This window comes from Gouania willdenowi, chromosome 1 (assembly GCF_900634775.1).
Source record: "Gouania willdenowi chromosome 1, fGouWil2.1, whole genome shotgun sequence".
Classification (NCBI taxonomy): Eukaryota; Metazoa; Chordata; class Actinopteri; order Blenniiformes; family Gobiesocidae; genus Gouania; species Gouania willdenowi.
In genome coordinates this window covers 43955115-43974566 of record NC_041044.1, presented here as the reverse complement: position 1 = coordinate 43974566, position 19452 = coordinate 43955115, and the positions used below count along the sequence as shown (strand labels likewise).

The 19452-nt window shown below is 38.4% G+C and overlaps 1 protein-coding gene across 1 annotated transcript in view; it reads right to left on the bottom strand.

Moving 5' to 3' along the window:
- The window catches only part of sorcs1 (sortilin-related VPS10 domain containing receptor 1), a 183795-nt gene that overhangs the window by 50805 nt on the left and 113538 nt on the right, over positions 1-19452 (bottom strand). Inside the window, 3 exon segments of the mRNA XM_028443367.1 lie at positions 2135-2199; positions 6254-6327; positions 8508-8666. Coding sequence (XP_028299168.1) covers positions 2135-2199; positions 6254-6327; positions 8508-8666 — 298 coding nt within the window.

Below are 19452 nucleotides of genomic sequence, written 5' to 3'. Positions count from 1 at the left end.
ACACAGCTCCAGTTAACCATTCCAGTATAAGAAAATTATTTACGTAAAACAATAGTCAATATTAACTGAATAAGAAAATGTAGACTAAAGAGTGTGTGTGTGTGTGTGTGTGTGTGTGTGTGTGTGTGTGTGTGTGTGTGTGTGTGTGTGTGTGGGTGTGTGTGTGTGCGTGTGTGTGTGTGAGAAAAAGCTGCACACCCGAGGCGGCGCGTGTGAAGTCTGGTGTGGTGCAGAGGATGCTGTGCACGGAGCTCCATGGATGTCGCTTGGGAGTCGGACACAGAGCTCCAATGAGCTCCTGTGTCTTTCTCTCCATGTTTTGACCCTAAAACGCTCGTGTTGCGTTGCTGCAGCCTCCAATTGAACTTTTTCAAAAGTCATTTAGTGCTTCTGTGCTCTCACCTCTCCACGTAAAAACGAGCAAAATGTTCATTTAAATAGGGCGGTCTCCACCACGTCTGTACACGCACCTTTAAGTGCCGCAATGTTAGTGAATTCCTCACAGCAGGTGAAGAAACAACGCCACCAAAAGATTTAGGGACACACCTGGTTTACCACCCTTTATTTCACATCTTAGTGAATCAGAGTAAAGTGAGACCAGTGAGTGTTTTTCATCGTATGTTGTTTAGGGCGAGAATATTTTAATTTCCAAAAAACAGGACACTTTGGCTGACCTCTTTATACTGAAAAAGTACTCTACGTTTTCTTAAATTTACCTTGTAATGACAAAATATAATATAGTAGATAAATAAGTTGTTATTGTACTTAAAAATAAGATGATCCTGGCTGTAAAAAACTTTCAGAAACTGGTGAAATTCCTCAGATTAAAAAAATATTACGATGTTTTAAACAAACATCTTCCCCGAGATGCGTTCAGGGTCCCTGGGAAACCAGGACAAATGGACTCATTTATAAAATATCCCAGAGTAAATCCAGATGTATAGTCATCCTAATGTTGTTGGCATCTCAGATTTTGTTGCTCTGTTGTTGTGCAGTAAACGAGGGGCGTTCAAGGACCGTCAGAAAGTTTATTTTATTTTATTTTATTGATTAGATTTGGGGCTAAATAAATACGATCCGTGTCTTTAGCCCCTAATAAATACTGGTCTGTGTCACTGCAGGAACTGGGCTGCAAACAAAGAATGAAGTTTGGAAAATAAAATAAGTTTAATTTTCCATAACATTCCATGTATTTAACTTTAAAAAAAATGCTACTTCTGCTTGTGCACACATCACTTCCCCCTTGTCTCCACTCAAGTGTCCTAATCTCCTGATTACCTTCCTGCACTACTCGAGCTGTTCTTCACAGAGCGTCTTCGTGCTCGAGTTTTTTTCATTTTTATTTTTTTATAAATACTTTTGTAGATCATTGTGTTTGTGTCAAACTCTATCAGACGGTTTAACAGACTCTGCACTGGGCACAATTAGCCACTAGGGGGCGCTAAAGCGGAATTCTAGGTCTCATTTGAGGAGAAGGAAATGAATCAGTCTTTATTCCAGTAGGCTTAAGAATAAATGTAGGATAAGAATAAAATAAACTACAATCTTCAGATGTGACGAGCATTTTTGAGGTTAAAATAAGTCAGAATTATAGATGGGAACCACTGTGGTTGGAAGAGGTGAGAAGATAAGTTAAGATACGATAGGATAGGATAAGATAAGATAAGACGGGACAAGATAGGATAGGATAAGATGAGATAAGATAACGCAAGATAAGTTCAAATAAGACAAGATAAGTAGGACAAGATGAGATGAGATCAAGATTTTGTTGGTAATTCAGTCTTGTTTTTGAGCTAGCTGGAATGCTAACCCAATGTTTTAGTGAGTTAAGTTGAGTTAAGTAATTGGGCAAAGCATAAGTAGAACCTGAATAATGTAATAAAACAGTCTCTTTTCTCTTCTTTCATGTCTTCTCGTCCTTGTCGGCTTCGAACACAATCATTTCTACTGAATAATATTTCTAATCAGTTCGAGCATGTGTTAGCGTAGAAATGCTACACACTTCCTTATGCTGGTGAATGAAGGACGCTGCCTTTGTCCTGAGCTTTTTAAACATAATATAATATATGCATTACTTTCCTCATCTTCATTATCATGGTGTCATTGTGCACAAACTCCGCCTTCAGTTACTCACGGCCGTCGGAGATGCTGGTTTCCAGATGAATCAGGCCCGGCTCTTTGTCCAAGCCCATTTTCGACCTGAAAGGCAGACACACACAAAAAAAGAAGTGTTTCTGTCTATTAGTCGGATGAACTGGAAGCAGCAGAGAGGTGAAGTTCCTCAGCTGTTAACACCAGCAGAACGCCTCGGGTTGTCTCTGTTCACATCCCTAACAAGAGCCTCGTTATCCTCCACGGAGAGAAGGAGAAGGACGTTTCCTAACGTCGTTAGGGAGAGAAGAGCCATTGATCTGCTCGCCACGGCACGATGGGATAGCATATAATCATTAGTGCATTAAAGATGGATTAAAGGGGAGTGGGATCAGAGGAAACACGGGGACGTGACGACGGGTCGGCTCACATAGAGAGAAAAAGAGAAGGAACAATCAGCAGATCAAACCCAGCTGGGAATGGGACGCCCTACATTTCACCACCGTATTCTCCACCACTCGATGGGAATTCATCTGTTCTGGTTCGTTAGGTCAGAGTCCTGCTGTGAGAAGTCTGCCATGAGATGGGAAGAAGCCCAGGAAACTAGAAACCCTGTTATTTCACTGATAAATAACGTGGATTTTAGTCGAGTGTTATTGTTCATGTTCAGGTTTGAAACAGGTTTTTTTTTTTTTAAAGCACTGGTTCTCAACCTTTTCAGCCCCGCGACCCCCCAAAGATAAAGGTCCCAGAGAGCGGCGACCCCCACTGTAGCTGAAGGTGGTTGAACACAGACATGAACATTGAAGAACAGTCATGTGGAGACAGGACCATCTATAAGGGGGAATAAAGGAGAGATTTTTGGGGTCCATCCATAAAGTCAGTAAAATGATGGTCCATTGTTCTATGAATCTGTGATAACCACATTTATTTATTCATCTGAATAATATCCACTGTTATCCAGGAACGTTTATTATTATTATTATAGTCATCTTAAAGATGGAAATCCTGGTTTTAATCACTAATAAAACGGGTTAAAAGTGACCAAAAATGGTGGAAAAGGAGGTGAAATGGGATTTTAAAAACCACAGAAATTTGTTAAAAGTTGCAAATTAGAGTGGACAAAAATGGATAGAAAAAGTTGTAAAAAGGGTTCAAATACTGGCAATTAATGGACATGACAAATGGTGAATGTGGTTAAATTGTCAAAAATTATCATGAAATATGGTGAAAAGATGTTAAAAGTGACAATAATGGGTCAACATATGGTGGAAAGGGTTTATAAGTTCTGAACATGTCTTGAAAGTGGACAAATTGTGCAGAAAAGGGATTGAAATGTGATGAAGAAGTGTCAGAAATAGGAGTAATGTAGCAAAAATGCTTTAAAAGGAGCAAAATATGGCAAGAAGCATAGGTTAAAATATGGTGAGTTTGGTCTCAAACTGATCAACAAATATTCTTAGTTTCTTGAAGGGAACTGGCGACCTCCTCCCAGTGTCTCATGACCCCAAATGGGGTCCTGACCCCAAGGTTGAGAACCCCTGGTTTACAGGACATGTAGTTGCTGTTCTGAGTCTGTTTTAATGAGTTTTCACATCAATTATGAGAAAGCAACTTATACGATAGAACAACTTATCAGTGGAACCTTATCAGGAAAGTAGTACATTTCTTATTAAGTGACCAAGTTACTGATACGACTTGTTGACTGAACTTAAATCACACGTTTCACAGATAGAAATGAAAACATGCTTGACAATAAAACACATTTTGTCGTACCTTGTGTACAATGACAGCATTTTATTCTATTTTATTGTATTCTATTCTATTCTAAACAAACTCCTGGAAAACAGTTCTAACGCTAACAGCTAGCTGTACAAAGGATGGACCAAGCTGCTGCACACTGTGGACCAATGCTAATGCTAATGCTAGCCTCAAACAAATCAACACCTCCAGCTAATACTAATGCCAAAGTTGCCTTATGAAACCGTCAGCTCAGGAAAGCAGCAGCAGCGTCTGGGATGTGATGCTAATGCTAATGCTAACCAGGCTTCTTGCTACGTTTTATGAATCTTAAGGAACCAGTAAAACTTTCTACAGATATGTTGGTGTGAGTGTGAAAGCACGGAGTTCCGGATGTTTCTGCAGACGTGTGTAAGCTCAGAGGTTAAAGAGTGCTGTTTGTTGAGGTTAGCGCATTGCTAAATGAGCTTCAGATCTCTGTGTGGGTGTGTGTGTGTGTGTGTGTGTGTGTGTGTGTGTGTGTGTGTGTGTGTGTGTGTGTGTGTGTGTGTGTGTGTGTGTGTGTGTGTGTGTGTGTGTGTGTGTGTGTGTGTGGGGCAGACAGCAGCTCATTAGAAGGACTGGCAGTAACAGGAATAGCTGCCTGACAGCAGCAGCCCTCGAGGCGCTCTGCACCGCTTGTTCCCAGGCAGCTTTTTGTTACGTCTCAGTTACTGCACGGGGAGCAGAGCAGCACGCACACGCACACGCACACACGCACACACACTTCATCACAGCGCAGGGAAAGTTCAGATTCAAGCATGAGTCAAAGTCAGCTCTGTGTGCACCGTTCAACACAAAACATAAAATCATAAAGTTTAATAGACTGGTATTGTGTTGTAACGACTACTGTTAAAGATGTGAAGTCATGTTGAAATTTTATAAAATTTACATTTTATAAGGCTTTACAATACAGCGTGCTATTGTAGACTACAATTGTAAGGTTATAATTACAAATTATTGTTTTAATCAGAAATAAAATGGCTTAAAAGTAAGCAAAAATAGTGGAAAAAGTGGTGAAATGGGATATTAAAAACCACAGAAATTAGTTAAAAGTTTGCAAATTGTGATGAAAAAAGTTCAAAGTGTCAATATTGGCTCTAGGGGGTAAATGGTAATGTAATTTAAAACTAAACTGACAAATAATGGGCATGACAAATGGTGAATGTGGTTAAAATGACAAAAAATTGCATAAAATAGGTATGTTGCAGTCTCACTGGTCCATCTCTGTTATCATATGTATATGTTGTAGTCTCACTGGTCCATCTCTGTTATCATATGTATTTGTTGTAGTCTCACTGGTCCATCTCTGTTATCATATGTATATGTTGTAGTCTCACTGGTCCATCTCTGTTATCATATGTATTTGTTGTAGTCTCACTGGTCCATCTCTGTTATCATATGTATATGTTGTAGTCTCACTGGTCCATCTCTGTTATCATATGTATATGTTGTAGTCTCACTGGTCCATCTCTGTTATCATATGTATTTGTTGTAGTCTCACTGGTCCATCTCTGTTATCATATGTATATGTTGTAGTCTCACTGGTCCATCTCTGTTATCATATGTATTTGTTGTAGTCTCACTGGTCCATCTCTGTTATCATATGTATTTGTTGTAGTCTCACTGGTCCATCTCTGTTATCATATGTATATGTTGTAGTCTCACTGGTCCATCCCTGTTATCATATGTATTTGTTGTAGTCTCACTGGTCCATCTCTGTTATCATATGTATTTGTTGTAGTCTCACTGGTCCATCTCTGTTATCATATGTATATGTTGTAGTCTCACTGATCCATCTCTGTTATCATATGTATATGTTGTAGTCTCACTGGTCCATCTCTGTTATCATATGTATATGTTGTAGTCTCACTGGTCCATCTCTGTTATCATATGTATTTGTTGTAGTCTCACTGGTCCATCTCTGTTATCATATGTATTTGTTGTAGTCTCACTGGTCCATCTCTGTTATCATATGTATATGTTGTAGTCTCACTGGTCCATCTCTGTTATCACATGTATTTGTTGTAGTCTCACTGGTCCATCTCTGTTATCATATGTATTTGTTGTAGTCTCACTGGTCCATCTCTGTTATCATATGTATTTGTTGTAGTCTCACTGGTCCATCTCTGTTATCATATGTATTTGTTGTAGTCTCACTGGTCCATCTCTGTTATCATATGTATATGTTGTAGTCTCACTGGTCCATCTCTGTTATCACATGTATTTGTTGTAGTCTCACTGGTCCATCTCTGTTATCATATGTATATGTTGTAGTCTCACTGATCCATCCCTATTATCATATCTATATGTTTGCATTGACACCAGACATCACAGATGCTCCAGAGACGCTGTGAGTCCCTCTAACTACATCAGCACTCACCAGTAGAAGCGGTTTGGAGCCACTCTCTCGTGAACCAGCTGCCACCTCCTTCCAAACTCCACCGAGCTGTAGAGCTGGAAGACAAAGACACACGACACGCGTTAGTCACACACCACATTACGGTTTGTTTCTGGAGTGCGACGCCTCGCCCCAAAGCGTTCCAGCAGCTTCATTTTCACTCGCTGATCCAATTCCTCCACCCCCCCGTCCTCTGTAGAACATGCGTCATGTAGCGATAAGTGAGAAAGCAGCTCATTCTCAGCGTCTGAATTACATCAGCGCTCACAGAGGAGTGGATCAGATGTGGCCTCGCTGCACAGCTTCCTGCCATGATGCCAGGCCAGATTTCCCGGCGCTGAAGAAAAGAGTGTTATAGTGGGAAGATGAATTAAAGAGAGAAACAAGCTGCACCACCACGGGTGGTCGCTTTGCTTGTTTGTGTCACTAGATGGATTTCAGTGGATGTTATGGCAACCAGTACAACTTCAACAACTGGGAATGGAGACATTTTTACAGGAGGCCACCTGCAGCCCACATCACAAAGCATCACAAAACCACACCAAAAAACACAAGATTACATAAAAACACTCAAAATAACAACACAAATACACTTAAATGACACACAAAATAACAGAAAACTACAAGAAACAACAACAAAACCAAAGATAACACACGCAAAATGACAGCGAAAATATGCAAAAACAGAAAGAACACACAAAATAACAGGTAACTACACAAAATCATGCCCAACCCCCACAAAACGTTAGGGAAAACGTTAGGGTTAGTGAACAGAAGGACCAACAGAACAGCATGGAGAGATAGAACATCAGAATGTTCCAGACTAGTTGAGCCGTGAACCACAGATCAGGAACTGACATCATCAGCAAACAGGAAATAGTTTAAAAGAAAAGGAAAAGAGAAGCACAACAAAATACAGAAAATGATGAATATAACAAACAAAAAGACAAAACACAAGCAAAATAACAAAACGTCACAAAACTACAACAAAAAACACATAAAACGTGAAAGAGAAACACAAAATACAACAACATTACTATAAAATGACAGAATAATACACAAAATGACTCTAAAAACATTGTAAAAATTTGAATTTGTAAATCTAGATATTGTTGATTGGCAACATGTGTATTTATACATGTTTGACTTGCTCCTTTATAAATATACAATAACTCCCATCCCTGTAGACACCATTCAGATGAGTTCACTGCGAGAACAAACTGAAAACTCCCAAACTTTCCTTTCCTCAGTCGTTGCTGCTCAGTATCAGTAACACTAGGTGGTGATAATGTTATGGCTGATTGTTATCTGTAGCCTGTTTAAGTCTTTTATAATAAACGCTCCAACACTGCACTAACTACAGCCTCTGACAAAGTCAAAGCTGTTTATTCACAGGCTTACAGCTTTTGGTTGAACTTTTCCATTATGAGCATGAGCAGTCATGCATCATGTGTAAACCATCGCAGACTAGCAGCAGTGTTTGCACGTATCAATGCGTTTATGTCCTCCGTCCTGAAGGAAGAAGATGTATCGGATATGACTTTAGCATCTGGTGGTGTGCATTCTCATTCTGAAACAAGCAACGGTGCACACCAGGAGATTTCTATGAAACCTATGCCAAAGTGTGCTAAGTAGATGCATCTAGGAGGAGGAGGAGGAGGAGGGGAATCACTTTGACTAATTAGCTTCCCAAGGCAAGTTAGCATTTAGCTAAGCAAGGGACAGAGAGGTGGCAGAGAGGAAGGTTCTCTTCATCAATAAATCTAGCCACAGAGCAAAAAATGGAGGCGGAGAAACTGGGAGAAAAAACAGTTTTAAGCAAAAGAAACATTTAAATGAGTAAAATACCTGGAATATTCCACATTCAAAGGGATTCAATATGTTCTAAATATACGGAAAAGAATACAATCGGATCCTTTTTAGGATGTTTTGTGTTTCGGTATCATTGAACTGTAGAATGCTGAGGATGTAGTGATAACAGGAAGAGAGGAAGAGATACCAGAATGAAAGAAAGACCAGAGCTTAAAGAAAAAAACACAGAACAAAAGGAAGATAAACCAGAACTTAAGAAAAAAGACCAGAAGGAAAGACCAGAACAATAAAAAGAAAGAAGGACTGGAACAAAAACCAGAACAAAAGAAAAAAGACAGACCTAAAGAGAAAACTAAAGGAAGGCAGACCAGTAAAGCAGAATGAAAGAAAGATATTTTGGGTGGAAGAGGGGGCGGTTCCTCACCTTCTGCTCGTGGCTGTAGGCCAGGATCCAGTCCTCCTGTTCAGGGTGGAAGAGGAGGCTGAGGATGTAGAAGCTGAGTCGGTACTTCTGGTAGGTGGCGCCCTCGTCAGAGCTGATCAGGAGGCTGCTCTCCACCTCAGGGTCGGTCAGCAGCATGATCTGAGGACGGGAAGCATTGTGAGATCGCTAACAGTCGCTAACTATCAGTTTCATCAAGAAAGTCCTGATCACATTGACTACCAGACCGGAGTTAGCAAATATGAAGCACCAATCATACTGGGCGTAGCATCGTCTAACACTGAGGTACAATTAATGAATTCCCCTTTAATTCAGAATAAAAATTAAATCCTCTTTAAACTGACCTTGTATATACCTAATTCCGAATAAAACCTAAATGCACTGTGCCCTGCACCAGGACATAATAAAGTTCTTCTTCCACCAACATCTGTAGATGGAGGTAGAGCAGCTGTTGCAGTAACCACTCGCTCTGATTGGCCAAAGTACGTCTTCTATCTCCTTCTCCTGCTCTGCTGACCAAAGTGAAACGGTATATTTTTGTCCAGCTGCTGCTTTCAAACTACTATCAAAATAAAAGTTCATATGTGCTCTTCTATGTTGTAGCTGAAAAGAAAAGGTTTGTTGTGTTTTTTTCCCCCCGATAGATGGAATTGAACAAAGGAGATTAAACATGTTTCCATGTAAACACGAAGTGTAACAATTAATTCAGAATAAAAACGTCATGTAACCGTGGCCATCGTGGGAAACTCAGTTCTTTGTTGCACAACGTGAATTTGTGATTCATTTTTAGACGACTAAGAAAAACACTTTACTTGAAATTTTAGTACATAACGCTGACATTACGCTGTGATTAGCGTGAATAAGGTGTCATGAAGGCAGTCAGCTATGTTGGAATTTTTTGGGTTAGATGGAGGGATCCAGTGGGGTTGGGTAGGGGTTAGCATAACAAAAGGTTAGGTTAAGGAACAACACTTAATGACAGCCTTCATGACACCTTATTCATGCTAATGACAGGTGTCATGTCATAATAATGACAGCGTAATGTCAGCCTTATGTATAAAACTTCAAGGAAAGTTCATTGTTTCTCTTTTTCCTTTGTGAAATGCTAAAAAAAAACAAATTGCAATTATTAAAACTACAGAAGAAAATCCGATTCCAAACGGAAAATGTGAATCGAACTTAGTAATTGGGACGTCGCTACTATGTGTCTATGTATATACATACTATGTAAAGTCCCTCCATTAAAACTCAGAGTTTGTGTGTCTCTAATGGTCCGCTATCATCTCTCCTCACACAGAGCAAACGCACACAGAGCAAACGCACACAGAGCAGTCAATCACAGCTGATTAGCACATCTGAGATGTATAGCCTGTTATTATGGTTGTAGATTAGCAAGTTGGGAGCTTGTCAGTGTTTCCACTGATGATGGCACATCTCTAATAATAACACAGATCAGTTAGGCCTGATGGTTTAATCAGAGGGATACATCTCTGTAAACGCTTTGTGATTCACACTCCCCGCTGCTCGTCTTCATTGCCGACGCCGCCACTCTGCTCAGTCAGGCCCTGAACGCGCTGATTTCCCCAGAGCTCCTCCCTTTTCTTTTCTTTTCTTCTTCTGCCTCACTTTGGCACAAACCCAAGCAGCAGCAGCAGCGGCGACGATGAAAACAGCTACAGGACGATGAACGCGCTCATGTAATTGGAAGAGCAGGACGAGGCTTGCACGAGGACCAACGTCAAGTGTTTGTCTGTTTTATTAGGCCCATCACGAGGGGTCACGATAGGTAGTGGTTCCCAACTTTCCTTTCTAGGATTCTCCTGAAACTCATCCAAAAAACACATTAAAGCGACAAAATAATCAATAAATCCAAGATCTTTGGTCTAGAAAAAAGTTGAAAAAGGTTGAAATTTCCACTTGAAACTTGAGAAAGAATATGACCAGAACTAAAAAAAGAAAGACCGAACAATTGAAAGAAAGACCAGAACTGAAGAAAAAAAAGACCAAAACAATAGAAAGAAATACAAGAACTAAAAAAACCAAAGGAAGACAGACCAGAAAACCAGAACCAAATGAGGATGTGCCACTTCAAAGAAAATTAAGACATAAAGGACAAGACAAAAAAAGGGAAATACCAGAACAAAAAACGGAATGAAGGAAGGAAGGATGGAATATGAGGACAAGAAAGAAAGAAAGAAAGAAAGAAAGAAAGAAAGAAAGAAAGAAAGAGGCAGACTGACTAAATATCTAGAAAGTTAGATTTCAACATGAGGACGGCCGTCGAGTGTTTGTCTGATTTTAGGGCTGATCTTATTAGTCCAGACACGAGGGTCACATAAAACACTGGTTCCAAACCTTCCTTCTTTTCTAAGGTTATCCTAAAACTAAAGATGTGCATATTTCTCTAAAAAAATCACCTTAAAGTGACACATTCATCAATAAATCCAAGATCTTAGCTCGAGAAAAAAATGTAAAAGTTTGAAATTTCCACTTGAAAGTTAGTTTTCATCCCCACTGTAAACACTTAACATTGACATTGTTGTAAAAGTTTGGTGCATTGCATTGTGGGATGTGGGATGTAAACCAAAAAATAAACATCATCCATTGTTTTGCCACAACTTTCGGTGAAAACACCAGAAATGTGTTGGAAAGTCAATTTGTGTTTTTTTATAGCCAAAAACAAGAAGATCACAGAAAGAATGAAGTAAAAACACTTCTACGCATCCGTCTACAGGACTCCACATCACAAATTAACAGAACTGTCATGTTGGCCACGCCCAAAAATAACTCATAAGGACCCATCAAAAAGATCAGCAGATGCCTCTGAGGAAGACTCACAGTTGGCACTCGAAACATGTCCGGAGATCAAAGTACATTTCCTGAAAAAAGTTGTCTAAATAAATGAAACCTTAACATATTTTTCAAACTTCTTCTTTTAAATTTTTTAGACTATTAAATTTTTTTTTTATTTTTATTGTTTGGCATTTTCCCCCAACTTTTTAATTTTTTTTTCTTTTTTCCACTTCTTCATGCATTCTCTGGTGTGCATAAGTCCTTTTCCTCTTACGTTCTTCTAACCCTGTAATAAGTGCAGCGCCCCCATAAGGTCAAACATTATATTGCACTAGAAATATAGACTTAGTTACATTTGAAGCCACACAGACTCGTGCGTCACGCAGCAGCAGCTGTGATCACTCAGCTGCTGCTGTGTGATTAATTAAAACTGTGACAAACAGACTTCTGTCCACGTTGGTCACAGTGATTCAACTATTTTCATACTATGTCCAACGTAAAGTCACAGTTTGATCCACGACAGAGTGAAACATGCTGTCATATGCAGATGAGGATGGAACACAAACTGTTCACACACATATTTTAATGAGGCTCAGTTCAGGTGACTTTAAACTATTTATATTTAAAACTGTGTATTATGGAAGTTAATAATTCTGTTTCACTGTAAACATCCCTCTGTGTTAAAGCAGGACGATCTGTGGACGCGTTATTACATCATCTAACTCTGTCACGTTTTACAGTGATGATGATGATGATGATCAAAGAAAGAGATTTTTACTGTAACTCAGTCACACTGCAATAATCTGTTCAATGATCTGATCAAATCAACCTGTTACATTGTTTATCAATGAAGGGTTTCAAATTAAAAGTGAACTTTATCATTTTCACGGATTTCAATGACATTTACAAGCGCTGGGAAAACTCCATGTTCCAGGATTTCTAGACAACCCAAAAAAATGACATCACCCGCCTTCATTCACACAGACGCACTTTTCACCTTCTTACGCACAGTGGGCGTAACTGCAGGTGCACAAAAAAAACGCTTAAGTCCAGACGGGAGAATAGAGTCCTTAGATTGTTTCAACTATTTCTGCCCATTTCAACATTTTTCACATTTTTTAGCCTTTATCAATGTTTTTCAACTTGTCTCCTGCATTATTTCCTGCAACATTCAGTCTATTCATCCTCATTTGCATTTTCATCAGTAAATGTCTTGTTTTTCCAGCTAAGGGTTGTGTTTAAATGCCAGGTGTTACTTCACCGACGGTAAATACCAACAGTTATGGTTCAGGGAATAATCCGTGCCTGCCGTTGGGATTCTCTCGTCCCCAGCAGGGTCGATAAAAGTCGCCCGCTAAGCCGGTAGCATAACAACCTGTGTGTGTGTGAGCGTTATTTGGCGGGACAGGCGAGCGAATGAGGAATCGCGGCGCTCTCACAGTCGATATCCATCTCGGTGAAACACGGGGGCGTTCCGGCGACCCGTGATTTGTCAGCGCCGGCATTGTTAACAGCTGCAGCCTTAACAGCACTTCATCAATCACTGGAAGCACGTGAAATGCCACATACGTGAGGAACGCCGCGCCGACCACAATTCCTAATTAATGTTCATCCCCTGACGTTGGAATTGCAGCAGAATAAAAGGACAACTTTGTAATTGGCTGTTGTGCTAAATCAGGGCTTCTCAAACTTGGGTCAGGACCGCATTTGGGGTCACAAGACACTGAGAGGGGGTCGCCAGATGCCTTCAAGATACTAAGAATATTTTTTGAATAATTTGAGCCCATTTTTGCTTATTTTTATCCTTTTTTTCTGCAACTACACCAAACTTGCCATATTTTAACTTTTCCTAAATTTTCTAAATCTTTTTCTTGCCATATTTTTGCTCCTTTTAATGCGTTTTTGTTACATTACTCCCATTTCTGACACTTTTCTGCACATTCTTCCCACTGTCAAGACATTTTCAGCATTTTAACCACTACTTTTGACACCTAATGTCACAAATGTTGACCCCTTATTGCCACTTTTAACCTCTTTTCACCATATTTCATGCTTATTTTTTCCAATTTAACCACATTCACCATTTTTCATGCCCATTATTTGCCAGTTTAAACTAATTGTTCCTACTTTTTTCTGCCACTTTTAAGCCAATATTGATTTTTAGCAGTTTTTCTGTTGGTTGAGCTTTTTACAACTTTAATAGATTGTTTCAGCTACAGCTACCATATTATTGCTGATTTTAAACATTTTTTGCACACTTTTTATTCATACTATAGAAATGAATTTGCCTTGCCTACTTCTGCTCATTTCAGTATTTTTTTTACCATTTTTCACTACTTGGAAAAAAAAAAAAAAACATTGGCCACTTTAATTTGCAACTTTTAACCAATTTCTGTGGTTTTTAAAATCCCATTTCACCACCTTTTCCTCCATTTTTAGTCACTTTTAACCTATTTTATTTGTGATTAAAACCAGGATTTCCATCGTTAAGATGACTATAATAATAATAATAAACGTTCCTGGATAACAGTGGATATTATTCAGATGAATAAATAAATGTGGTTATCACAGATTCATAGAACAATGGACCATCATTTTACTGACTTTATGGATGGACCCCAAAAATCTCTCCCCTTCAGCTACAGTGGGGGGTCCCTGGTCTCTTGGACCTTTACTTTGGGGCTGAACAGTTAAATGAAGGATCAGGGCTACGTGTCACTGACTAATTACTTTGTATCTGTTTCTGAAGAAGGAGAAACGTCTGTAACCTTTTCAAACAAACACAGAAACAGGATGAATCCCTGCAGGATGACGATATGCAGAGCGACGCCAGAATACCAGTCGATCCCTGTTCTCCAGGCTCAGAATATAACTTCACCACGTCAATGTTTACATGACTGCCCATAAATTAATTTGTCTCATCCCGGGGCCGAGCAGCATGCCAATGCAAACACATCACAGCCTGGAATACTGATGTGGGAATCACGACATGCAGAGAAGACGAATCGTAGATTTAAATATTCAGATGAAGTGAAATAATCACAAAAAGAAACAAAAAGAAAAAGAAGGAGGAAGATGTCGGCACGTTTGATGGACATCACTTCTCCTTCTCCTTCCTCAGATCGATATTTTTAATAAAAACTGGCTGTCGCAGCTTTGGAGACAAACCACACTGCAGCAGCTGTGAGTCCAAACCCGTTCCTGAGCTGATTTAGATGATTGGTTTTGGTTTCACAGGAAGTGAACGTGATGTTTGCTCTGAAGGTGATTTGGATCACGCAAAAAACTGAAGAAAGCGATCAATGAACGGGAAAGAGGAATCGACTCTAACCTGATTATGTGAGGATCACGACCTCGTTGGTTCATACACTGCAGTTAGTGTGAGGAGATGATTTGGTCTTATAATTTACTGACATTTAAGGAACATAAGCTCTTCATACGCAGAACATCTTCTCATGATTTTAGCCTTTAACACTGTTTAGTGCAGAGCTCCAACATATAGGATTTAACGCCAACTTCCTCCTCATCCATAGCCAGATCAGAACCGGTTGGTTACACCATAGGTTCTCAACCTTTTCAGGCAAAATAAAGGTCCCAGAGAGCGGGGACCCTGTGATAACCACATTTATTTATTCATCTGAATAATATCCACTGTTATCAAGGAACGTTTATTATTATTATAGTCATCATAAAGGTGAAAATCCTGGTTTTAATCACTAATAAAATGGGTTTAAAGTGACCAAAATGGTGGAAAAGGTGGTGAAATGGGATTTAAAAACCACAGAAATTGGTTAAAAGTTGCAAAGTTTGGTAAAAAACCGAACAGAAAAAAAAAATTGGAACAATTATTACGAACAATTAGTTAAAACTGGCAAATAATGGGCATGACAATTTGTGAATGTGGTTAAATTGGCAAAAAATAAGCATGAAATATGGTAAAAAGCGACAATAATGGGTCAACATATGTGACATTAGGTAAAAAGTGGTGGAAAGGGTTTATAAGTGATGAACATGTCTGGAATGTGGAGAAATGTGCAGAAAAGGTTTTGAAATTTGATGTAGAAGTGTCAGAAATGGGAATAATACATTAAATAATAGACTAAAAGGAGCAAAAATATGGCAAGAAAAAGTGATGAAAATAGGTTAAAATATGGTGAGTTTGATGTAGTTGCAGAAAAATGGTAAAAAATGAACAAAAATAGGCTCATAATTGTTCAGAAAGTATTCTAGTTTATTAAAGGCATCTGGCAACCCCCTCTCAGTGTCTCACGACGGGTTGAGAACCCCTGGTCTATGGGATTCAACATCCCATAATGCATTGCACCAAACTTTTCCCACAATGTCATTAAAGACGTTTTAACCTATTGGGTAAATTATCTTTGGTTTATTGATCTACAAAATCAACATTATGACTTTATGTGAGAAGAAACAAGAAAAAACATCATCTCCAGCAGCTTTAAGCCTTATTAGCACGGCCGTTTCTTGCTATAGGCAGAGTAAATTATCCGCTAAGAAGCCGCAAAGCTGAGGAGAATAAAACTGACCTTTTGTTGAAAATAAACATGGCATAAAAGTTGTTAGACTATGAAAACCTGCCTGATTCACCCAAACCTGGCAACCCAGCTTTTCTCTGCGTGAGCAGGTGTGAACGTATAGTTAGTGCATATTTTATCAAAGGTCAGCGACTGTCAGTTGTTCTGAGATTTATTCCCGTGAACGTACAGTATTGTGGTGTTTCTACTGGTAGTGAGAGCAGATTTAAAAATATAAAGACGATTAATGGAGCTGCGGTAAAAAGCTGAACCAAGAAAAGCAAATGAATCCTCAGCATTAAAAAAACTGAAATATATTCACATGAGTCACACACACCGGTGTAAAGTACTACGGTAATTAATGCTGTCGCTTTGGCAAATTAACAAAGAGCTTTTTTTTTTTTTTTTTAAAGTAAACACAATGTGTCAAAGTCAGAACCTTTGAAGCTTCATTTATCACAACGTAAAGAATGATGTTGTTCAATGAAAAGGTATTTATACTTTAACCTCAGATGAGTGGTAACAGAAAGCCAACGCTAACCCAAACCTCATGTCCCCTAACCCTGAGTAACATGCCTTTGATTAGCTCCACAAATAAAACACTTTTATCATCATCTTGTGTGTTTTCTCATTGTTTTATGTATTTTTGTATATCTTTCTCTTGTTTTGTGTGTTTTTCCTCATCATTTTGTTTGTTACTTATTATTTGGTGTACCTTTTGTGCACTTTTATTGTTTTTTTAATGTATTTCTCAAACCATTTCTGTGTATTTTGTCGTCTTTTTGCATAATTTAGGGTAATTTTGTTCATTTTTTGGATAATTTTGTATAGTGTAAATGTTTTTAATATTATTTTTGGACATTATGTGTGATCTTGCATATTTCTTTTTTAGTTTAGTGCATTTTTTGTCGCTTTCAAAACATTTCTGTGTTTTTGTCGTCTTTTACATTGTGTCTTTTTAGGCAATTTGCTGTGTTACTGTCGTTTTGTGTAATTTGGAGAATTTTTGTGTAGTAAAAATGTTGTTTGCATTTTGTATTTTTGTGTACTTTTATTGTCATCTTGTGTGTTTTTGTTATCTTTTTATCTATTTTGTTGTGATTTTGTACAACCTCTTGTTTTGTTGTATTTGTTTTTTTGTGCACTTTTCAAATCATTTCTGTTTTTTTCATCTTTTATACTGTGTCTTTTTATGTAATTTGGTGTTTTTCTGTTGTTTTGTGTATTTTTGGGAGAGTTTTTGTGTAGTACAAATGTTGTTTGCATATTGTTTTTGTATTTGTGTGTGCTTTTGTTGTTATTTTGTATGTTTTTGTTGTTTTCCGTATTGTGTTGGGTTCTAAACAGTTTAAAATGATGGAATAAGAATTGAGCCAGGCACAGAAAAGGAGAAGCACAATAAGCACAGGAGAAAATAAAAGTCTGAGAAGTCAATAATAATTTGAAATGTATCAGAGTTTGACTTTTCGATGAGTCAGCAGTTATTATTAAAGCACAACGTCACCGAAGCGAGTCAGCGACGCTCTGCAGCCGAGGAAAGAAATAATCTAATAAAGGAAAGAAGAGCGGCTCTCAGAGATCTGCTGCTTGATCACAAATTTAGAAACGTTTTACAAGGATCACAATCAGTGCTAATGAATGTCAGGAGAAACTGAGTTTATTTTCCATTAAAAGTAAAGACTGACTCCAAACAGTAGAACAATACATATGGTTAGTATAGGTAGGTTTAGGTCCTACGGTTAGTATATCGTCCTTTTCATCTTCTCTAATCTCCACATTAGGTTAATTTAGGAGCGATTGTGTTTAGACATAATGTTGGTAGTGGTTGGCTAGAAGAACTGATGGAGCAGATTATGGACCTGGTTACAGTAAAACATCAGTGAGATGTTAGTCAGGTATGAACCCAGCAGGTCTCTCAGATCTACAGACACAGGCCAGATACAGTAGTGGAGCCCAGAGCTCACAGTAACCATGGTGATGCTGTGTTTAGTTGTTATGCTGCAAAGAAGTGGAACAAACTCAAGTCAGCATCACATGTGAACACTTTTAAATCAACGTTAAAGGAACTTTTTTTCTCTACTGCGTATGATTGAGAGAGATTTATGGTCATGTTGATGATTTTAATTGATTTTACTGATGATCTTAAATGTTCTTATTGATTTTAAACAGTTGAATGTTTAATCATGTAAAGCACATTGAGTTGCCTTGTGTATGAAATGCACTATACAAATACACTTGCCTTGCCTAAAAAAAAAAAAAAAACAGACCATAAAAAGCTGTAAATGGACTGATATGCAGACGTGGAGCAGTGAGGAGACGACTTTATGTGGAGATGGAAACTCCTCAGAAAATGTAAATATGTAATAATCCAAACTGGAGAAACAATACAGCGGTGTGCTCTACCATAGAAAATACGGTAATTAGGTTAAGTGGGTGGGTAGAGCTAATTAGGTAGAGGCAACATAGATACTGTATGTAAGCTAGGTTAGTTTAGGGTCATTCCATGTCACGCACTGAAATGTTTACCAATTGTTCTATAATTATTCAATATTCACACTGTGTTTTTTTAGTAGATCTGATGAATACTTTTTGATATGGACAATTTAGTGGGGGGGTGTGGTAGGGGGTGTGTCCTTATTTCTCTTCCATTTTCAGCTTCCAATATGTCCTTAACTCCATCACATAGAAAGGTAAATATGGTACAGTAATAAGCTCCACCTACTCTCAGAATATAGAAATAGATCTGCTATACATCCTATCTGGTGGACATGTCAGCTCCTCTAAATAGTCACTAAGTCAGTGTGTGTTTGGGTCTGGAACATGTTTGGGTCTTCAGTAAACTACTTAGCATATGTCTCAGCTCCCTGTAATGTGATCAGCTTAGAGCTATGAACATAGACCAGGGGTCTGCAACCTGCGGCCCTGGAGCCTCATGTGGCTCTTCGACTCTTTTGCAATGGCTCCCTATAGCTTTCAAAAATATTGAAATAATTCATTATTTTCTTACAGAGGGTATTCACGATTAATGATTTTGACACCAAATGAAATCGCGATATCACGATTTGTTAACCTGAAAATAAATCGCATGGTGCAATAACTTGGCAACCTTCCTACTTCACCTCCTGAAACATCTACAGACCAGTAACTTTCCCTGTGGCTCACCTTCAGTTTTAAATCCCTGGTAAAATAACTAAATCAACTAAATGACTATTCTGGAAGTAAATAGAGACTTTAATTGTGTGGGGACCGATTTATTTAACAGCCAACATGCTGACTAAATATGCATGCTTGATATGTGGCAGTAAATTAGCATTTAGCATGTGTTGACTGACATTGTGTTGTCAAATTAATGTTATTGTTTTGTATCTATTATCTAAAAAAAAAAAATCTATCTATATATATATATATATTTATATAACATTATTCGATAATTTCAACTGTATATAATTTTCTTCACTATGTTGTCTTCATTAAAAAAGTTTTTTTTTTTTCTTCCGGCTCCGTAAGGACATTAATCCAGGCGAGATGAGGCAAAATGGCTCTTTTGAGAGTAAAGGTTGCAGACCCCTGACATAGACTGTTCACATCACTAATGATTAGTC